Source organism: Pongo pygmaeus, chromosome Y, assembly GCF_028885625.2.
Source record: "Pongo pygmaeus isolate AG05252 chromosome Y, NHGRI_mPonPyg2-v2.0_pri, whole genome shotgun sequence".
Classification (NCBI taxonomy): domain Eukaryota; kingdom Metazoa; phylum Chordata; class Mammalia; order Primates; family Hominidae; genus Pongo; species Pongo pygmaeus.
This window is the reverse complement of record NC_072397.2, coordinates 14,742,818-14,751,009: the sequence shown is the minus strand read 5'-3', so window position 1 is coordinate 14,751,009 and position 8,192 is coordinate 14,742,818. Positions and strand designations below refer to the sequence as shown.

The following is an 8,192-nucleotide window of genomic DNA, read 5'->3' as shown; positions in this document are numbered from 1 at the left end:
CAAATCTAGCTTCGTTGAAAATCTGTCTATACTGATATCTTATTATTTTTTTTAATTCTGCCAAGGATTAGTGAACATATTCTCCCAGTCTTTTGTCTGTATGTTAAAACTTGCTAAACACCTCAAGTCTCGCATAAGAACTACAATGGAAAATGGATCAGTCAGGAGTTCTTCCATACAATTATCAATAAATTATATTTCTTCATACTGAAATTTGTTTTTTCATTATTGTAAGAAATTAACTTTTATATTAATAGTAGGTGATGTAACAAAGCAGGTCTTTAAGGAGATAACTGACACTGGATTTCCATGCCATTACTCAGGTGGCCCTTATTTGCCAGCCAGGTTCCCTCCCTGGACACACACTGAAGGTCCCCAACCATTTTGCGATCTCTTCACATTCCCAGCTCCTGAGGAAGCTCCAAAATACCTGTCCATGAAGAAAATAGAACATTTCCGCACACTGGATCCCAGTGTGGTCCTCCAGATTCCCTGTGAGGTGGACTATCTTGTATGGGAAGGCAGGGCACTGGGAGGGAGGATGTCAGAGACGATAACACATGTCAGGGCAGCCCAGGGTCATGGAAACAGAACAAGACAGTCCCGGGAGAAACATTCTAAAACGGCATAGACCTAGGTGGGCCTCAGGTGGACATCTGCGTGGAGAGGGAGAGGGCCCTGGTTGAGCTCAAAATGAGCCCCAGGTGGTAGCAGATCTTAGGGCAGGGCATGGAGCTGGCAAGTGATGATGAGACAGCTATCCCTTAAGCCCTGCTTCTCACCCACTGACTTTAGCCACATATGCATCCTAGTGGCTTAACGTTCCCCAATCCTGACATGTGGGTGTTATAATTTCCTGATGGGCCTTTCTCCCCCAAACCATGGATTGCCTGGGATTGCTCACTGCAGTCTCCTCCATGATCCTTGGGTTCTCCATGAGGGGCACAGATCCAGGACTCAAAGGCCTCTGAGTTGCCAATCCTTGGTTGCTCGCCTGGCCTCCTCTCTGTTCTGTCTCTAATGCTGTCCTTCCCTCCATGGGATAGAACTGCAAAGCATTGAGCCATAGGCCCTGGCTGATGATCTAGGGGACTGCAGAAGCAAGTCCAGGGGAGTTCAGGTCACAGCTTAAAGCCAGTTCCCCGGAGACCAAGGAATGACCAGCGAAGTCCTTTCCCAGGATGCCCCACGGCGAACCCCACCTCAGCAATCCTGCCAAAACCCGGGCAGTCTTATTCAGCCAAACAACCTCCACCTCCACCTCAGCCATGATGTCTTTCATATGATAAGCTCAGCCGTTGTGTCTTCCAATATGATAAGGTCAGGTAGGAGGTGTACTGCCTGCAGCTGGAGGCTTGACCTTCATGATCCCAGAACCACTGGACTGCAGTGGAATGAGACACTCTGTACCCTGCAGGGAGAGGAGTCAGGAAGGTTCATGCCAGACCTCACCTCCCACACACCAGCTGCCCTACCATGCTGGGAGGCATTCCTTACCGAGGATGCCAACACAGTACTCCTTAATGATGACTTCACTGTCGAAATAGAGATTGTGACGACATGAAATCTTCATCCCGCCGCCGGTAACCGGGATCGCTGAGGTCCTCCACCTGCCTGATCAAGGAGAAAGAGAATGGATTCAATACGACCATCTTATCTAGCTGGGCTGTAGTGAACCACGAGTTTCCACTTTCCATTTCTCCCACTGAGACAACCCTGGTCCCCAGGGGGACCACAGACTGACTCAGAAACTGGACCCCTCCCACCGACCCAGGCTCCCCAGCCTGACCTACAAATCCATCATGTAGCAAAGCAGGACTTCATCATGGTTTCCGGCCCAGGCCGACATCTCGTGTGCCAAACAACCTACCTCTGGTCAGGAAGCCTCCAGATGATTGGGTGGGCAAGTCTCGTGACGCCCTGCAGTTTTGCAAGAGCACAGAGACTGTGAAGCAGGGCTATCTCCCAGACATTTGGCCTGTCACCGTCCGTTGTTGGTCCTGTGTCTCTGTCTGGCGAGGAGGCAACGGCACAGCTATGGTGGTTTGTGGAGTGGGTGGACCCCGGCCAAGACGGCCTGGGCTGACAAGAGCGGAGAGGAAGAAGAAGTGGGCAGGTGGTTGCAGCTGAGGAGCGGAGGGGCGGGGTGGCACGGGGTGGTGTGAGGCGGCTGCTTCTCCGGGTTCATGAGCTGCAGGAGGCCTTTGTGTGCTGAGTGCCGGACCTGCTCTGCTGATGTCCGGGTGTGTGCTGTCTTCTCATCCTAGTCTCCCTGAGGGGTGGGCCTGCCCACTTGAGGGAAGTCCTGTAGTAAGAAACGGCGGCAGAGTTGTGCCTGGCGCTCCCCATGGGAATTGCGTGGGTGCAAAGGAGGTTATATAGACTCAAGGCCTACACCCCTTTGGGTTCGGCGCCGGCAGGGGGAAGAAAGCCTATCTGGGGAGCTGGTGCCTGCCTTGAGGTGGTCGGCAGCCCCATGCACCGCGAACCCGTCTTAAGCACCTTGTGTTTCTGGGCTGAGCCTGTTGGAAACGGGCACCGAGAGCATGGGGTGGTTGAATGGCTGGCAATGGCAAAGAGACTGCCCGTCCTCCAGGGACGTTCCCAGGGAAACGTGCCCTTCGACTTTCTGCTGCGCGGGAAGGGACCTTGGCGCCGCGATTCTCCCTTGTGAGTGCTGTGCTTGGCTCCCCTTGCCTACCACGTGTTCCCAGGGCTGCTACAAGCAAGCTGCAAGGATATGGCTCTGGCCCAAAAGGCGGAGATGCCCTGTGGCCTGGGGCACTCACGGAGCCCAGCTCCAAGTGAAGGACCTCCAGCGAGTCCATTGACGGCACAGGTGTTCTTGGTCCAGGGCCAGGCTGTGCCCGCTGGCCCTCCTTCTGCCACATCACGTCGGTCTCCTCCTCAACCACCACCTCCACCTCAGCCATTATGTCTTCCACCGTCAGCACCGCCTCCTCTTCCAAGGCCGCCTCCTTGCTCTGTACTCCGGCCGTCCTCAACAGCAGAGCCTCCAGCCTGAACACGGTGCCGTCCTGTGTGCTCCCACAGATCCCGGCCTGCGCAGCCCAGCCCAACCTCCGCACCCCTAGGCTCTTGGGGACCGATCCCCCACAGACACCCTCCCTAAAAACCCACGGGCATCGCCCTGCTGAGAACCTAGTCCCACACCCACGTGGACCCAGGTTTCCTGAGGAGCTCCGCTGGACCCGCAGATCCTGCAATGGCCACAGGGCTCGGCTCCCCCGCAGGCTCAACTGTGCACAGGAGCTCAGGAGCCAGAGGCCCAGGCCCTGGGCCTGCAGAGCACCACCAGCAGGCACCGCAGCCACTGCAGCGGGTGCGGGAGCCTCTGGGTCGGCAAGGCATTGCAAAACACCGTGCGCGCAAGTCATCAATGGCCAACCCTGGCGGCCGGCCTCTGGTGTGCCCAGGGCATAGGACAAGAGGCCCTTTGGAATGCTCCTTGGACTGCAGCATCCTCAGGGAGGAAGCATGGTACGCAGAGCCTGTATTTGCCTCGACCTGCGATAGTGTGTGCCGGGGTTCTGGCCTCTACAACAGATCAATTTCACCTTAGCACAAGGAGGCGACTTTCCTCCCACGTGCCCGGCCCGACTCACTTCCCCTAGGCCGCCCCTGTCAACCTGGCCCCAGCAACCAGAGAGAGTTCTCTGGATCTGCAGTATTGCTTCCGTACCATCCAGCTGGCCTGCCTAACGAAGAGAGATGTTTCATGTGTTCATGACACATAGAGATTTTCATGGCTTGCCACACTCAGGATGTCAGGACACAGGGCTGCCGTGCCCACAATTCCAAATGCCACGCAGCCCGTCTGTCCCAGGATGCCGAGCTACCGAGCACAAGCTCCAAGGGCTTCTCGGAGGAGGTTTGGGGAGAGGAGTTGGCGTTAGGGGGAGTTGGAGATGCAGGCCCACCAGTGGCTGTGCGGCCCAGGGAGACGCCCACCGCCCTCCCATTCATTGGCCAGCATGGGAGGAAGGCGGTCGCAGCGCGGCTCCCTGCGCTCTTCCCGCGCAGTCCATTAGGGGGCGCCCGGGAGCCCCGCGCATGCGCACTGAGGGCCCGCTGACCCACTGGGTGCAATAAAGGCTGCGGCCGGGTTCGTGTGGCTCGGTTCGGGCAGCATAGGCCTTGCTCAGTGGGAGTGCGGAGGAGGGCACCGTCTTCAGGATGGAGGCTGTACAGGAGGGGGCGGCCGGGGTGGAGAGTGAGCAGGTGGCTTTGGGGGAGGAGGCGGTGCTGGTGTTGGATGACATAATGGCGGAGGTGGAGGTGGTGGCCCAGGAGGAGGGCCTCGTGGAGCCGCAGGAGGAGGCCCAGCGGGCACAGCCTGGCCCTGGGCCCATGACCCCAGAGTCTGCACTGGAGGAGCTGCTGGCCGTTCAGGTGGAGCTGGGGCCGGTTAATGCCCAAGCCAGGAAGGCCTTTTCTCGGCAGAGGGAAAAGATGGAGCGGAGGCGCAAGGCCCACCTAGACTGCAGAGGCGCGGTCATCCAGAGCGTCCCTGGCTTCTGGGCCAATGTTGTATCCTTCTCAGTGTTTCTTCTGCCTTTCTGGTGGAGAGGTGCTCTCGGGGAAGTGTAAGTAACTTATGGGCAGCTTGGCATCGATGTGACGCCACCTTTGGGGAACAAAGGTGAGTTGCCCCGGACAAATGTGGCTAGGGAAAACTGCAGCAGGCGTGGGTACTATTTTCCTGCGTGCGGCAGAGAAACCCTTGGTGATGCCGAGCAGCAGACGTTTGGGGCATGTTTTTGAAGAACAGAAGCGAGTTCAGACCAGAATAGGTTTTTGTGTGCATCAAGCTATTTTTAAGGCAGTGTGATTGCTCCCCCTTTCTAGTCCGATCTGGGACTGGGCGTCTTCGGCTATAAGCAGGTTCTGCCACTCCTCAGACACCAGCAAGTCTCTGCAAATCGCACCTCCGCATGTCAGTGCAGTCAGCCTCAGAATTATACACCCTCTGTGAAGCCAAGGGGCCTTATTTTAGGGGTAGGGGGAGGCGAAAGGAGGTCATACGTGGAAGCAGATCTGAGAAATCCCCTACCCCAGCCTCTGGGTGCTCTTAGGCCTTCTTCCCTGTTGCTCCTAGCTTCTCCTTCCACCGCATGTAAAGGCTCTTTGACCTAAATCAGATTGCAAACCACCCCCAGATGTCAGCCCTGATCACTGACCAAGATGAAGACATGCTGAGCTACATGATCAACTTGGAGGTGAGGACAGCAAGACTGAGGCTAGAGGGTTTAGTGGGGGAGGGTAAGGGAAATAATTGGTTCCTGTGAGCAACAGTTGGCACCTCACCCAAAAAGGTATTTAAACTTTCTCCACCTTGTCCTGACAGGTGGAAGAAGTGAAGCATCCCGTTCATCTCTGCAGGATCATGTTGTTCTTTCGGAGTAACCCCTACTTCCAGAATAAAGTGATTACCAAGGAATATCTGGTGAACATCACAGGTGACAGGTGGCTCCCAGGATGGGTAGTGGAAGGAAGATGGTGGGTGGATCATTGCCAACGTGATCCAGTCCCCTTCCCACAAAACTTTCTGTCTCTGTAGAATACAGGGCTTCTCATTCCACTCCAATTCAGTGGTATCCAGATTATGAAGTTGAGGCCTGTCGCCGCAGACACCACAACAGCAGCCTTAACTTCTTCAACTGGTTTTCTGACCACAACTTCGCAGGATCTAATAGGATTGCTGAGGTGGGTCCTCACTGGGAAACATCAGCAATGACCCTGGTGTGTTCCCACCTGTTTGGGTCACCAGTCTGAGCCCTGATGAGGCGTTTGCCGATTGATTCCCCTGACAGATCCTATGTAAGGACCTGTGGCGCAATCCCCTGCCGTACTACAAGAGGATGAAGCCACCTGAAGAGGGAACAGAGATTTCAGGTGAGCCGTTCAGTTGGAACTGGAGCTGTTTGATGCCCACTATGAGGGGGTTGACACACCTGCCTATTCAGGGAGCCTGGACGCTCGTTTCAGAAATGTAGAAATTGAGGCTGCTTTCCTATATGTAGAAATTCCTTGAGAGGACGAGAGAGAGTGACAGAATCCAGGACATTCATGGCATTGGGCTGAAAAAGGCAGATTAGAGACTGCACTGCAAGGCAGGTTATAGCTGTGAGTCTTAAGCCCAGGGGAGCATAGTCCATTTCCAGAATCACTGAGAAGTGAAGCTGAAAATCATTCACTTCAATCTGTAGCCCTTGATTCCATGGCCGTCAACCCCAGCGGCAGTCATCCTACCTACTCCATGAGATTGGGCTCCCTGAATGTGCCTCCTGGTCATCCCTGTCCTAGACCGCAAAGGATTGTTTAGATTGATGGATTTCCTTGAGCTATTGCCGCATCAGATTTCTGTGTGCTTTTAGTGTACAATGCATCTTGTTAGCTGACTCCCCTCACAGAGAGTACTGGGAATGGGGCAGGTATTGCGGAGAACAGTTTGTAACCCATGGTAGGAGGAAGTTTAAGAGATCACAAATGGGGAAGGGATATCCTTTTCTCAGCGGGCCCTGCAATTAAAACATTTCAAAGTATGGCTGAGAGAAATGCGTTTTGACATGCGTTTGTGTTTCTCTAGGGGACTCCCAGATGTTGAGTTGACTGTGAGGGAGCATCGGACCTTACTTAAAACAGCAGAACTCCTAAAAAGTTACTACCGTATGCAGGATGTCAGTACTCAGCATGGTCTTATGCCCAGGAAGTAAAGGAAAAACCGACCCAGTCACAAAAAAATCAGACAGGAAAAGGGGGTAAACTTGGATTGTATGGAATGCCAAATAAATATTCTCAAGAATGTTTGACTGTGTGTGTGTGTGTTTGTTTCTGTGTGTGTGTGTACGTTTATCCCCTGGATTTGGGTGTCATATTGAATTGATCAATCAATATGCTTTATTTTCTTCATGGAACTGACCCGTCTGTGTTGGAGCTGGGCCTCTAAAATTGTGGAGTGAATGGGTGTGGAATGTGTTGGGATTCTTCCTACAGGACAGAGTTGGGGAGGTCAAAGCAAAAGACAGCTTAGTTGGAAACTTACTTTGTCCTATGGAAGCAGAAGTAGTTCAAGGAAAGGGGTTAAGGTTTCCACAGCCCAGTTTGCTGGGACCTCTAAAATCCTTCATTTTGGGTATCATCATACACAATAGATAAGCACAGGATGATGGAAATCTTGAAGTTCCCTTTCTTGTTGAATTCACGTTCTTTTAAAGGTGAATGCATAATCCTTTTCTGGGACAATCAGCCCCTCAGAACTTCTCACACATCAACGTGAGAAGAAATGGGCAGGTAAGGTGTATGGAGGGACTGTGGGAAAGGTGACAGAGGCATGTGGGAAAGCATTCAGGATATGCTTTTTGGCGTAGATGACTAAGGGAAAACACAGACTGGCAGAAGTGCGGGGAAAGGGGTTGGATTTGTGGAATATAAGATTGCTGGGGAATCCACGCATGGACTGTCTTGTCACTTGATGACACAGGATATGGACACTCTTGTTGATGTTTACATCTTTAGTTGGGTTAAGCTTTTCTCCACGATTGTATGTTAGGTGAGGAACCAGTAGTGTATGTAGCTACCAACATTACGAGTGCATTTTGTGCTCTTGCAAACTCTAGTGAGGCTCTATTCTCCCCAGTGATTGGCACTGCAGATTGTTTCTGGAGCCCAGGGCCCTCTGATTTTCTGTGGCCTTTTCAGCATACTTTGCCTAAGTTTAATAATGTAAAGAGCAGATAGTTGCACAGTATGTGTTGCAAGCCTCACACAGGAGGACAACACATACAGTTTTCATTCACGGGTGGGTGGCGGCTTCCCATGAACACCTGTGTCTATGCACAAGACGAGGGGTTGCCTGTGTCACTGATGGGTGAGGAGGATTTCAGTGTCGGCGGCAGAACTTTCTTCCCGGTTCCCAGAAAAAACAGTTCCAACATGAGCATCCATGTTGGCCACACACTAGTAGAGTGCTAACATTCCTGTCCCATATGTACTCTGGTCGGCACAGCTTCTGTGAGAAGAGCTATGTTGTTTCAGGGAGGAAGGTTTGACAGTCAAAGTTCATGAATCTGTTGTACTGCCTTCAATACGCATTCCACACCTCCTGCTCGGTAACAGCAGTTGAGCTTTGAAAATCTATAGCCCAGTTTTGCCCCTGCTCCTGGGCACAG

General features: G+C 53.1%; 1 protein-coding gene across 1 annotated transcript; it reads left to right on the top strand.

Moving 5' to 3' along the window:
- Positions 1 to 4,044: 4,044 nt before the first annotated feature.
- LOC129025869 (testis-specific Y-encoded protein 3-like) lies at positions 4,045 to 6,831 on the top strand. The gene is made up of 6 exons (XM_054473433.2): positions 4,045 to 4,551; positions 5,163 to 5,240; positions 5,369 to 5,480; positions 5,582 to 5,727; positions 5,835 to 5,916; positions 6,611 to 6,831. Exons 1-6 carry the CDS (start codon positions 4,198 to 4,200, stop codon positions 6,631 to 6,633), a joined length of 795 nt encoding a protein of 264 aa, XP_054329408.1. The 5' UTR covers positions 4,045 to 4,197; the 3' UTR covers positions 6,634 to 6,831.
- The last annotated feature ends 1,361 nt before the right edge of the window (positions 6,832 to 8,192 follow it).

Excerpts from the sequence above, each read along its gene's own strand:
- LOC129025869 (XM_054473433.2), top strand. The coding sequence starts at position 4,198 with ATGGAGGCTGTACAGGAGGGGGCGGCCGGGGTGGAGAGTGAGCAGGTG. Across the intron at positions 4,552-5,162 it reads CTGGCTTCTGGGCCAATGTT|ATTGCAAACCACCCCCAGAT; the intron begins GTATCCTTCTCA and ends GACCTAAATCAG. Across the intron at positions 5,728-5,834 it reads GATCTAATAGGATTGCTGAG|ATCCTATGTAAGGACCTGTG; the intron begins GTGGGTCCTCAC and ends TTCCCCTGACAG.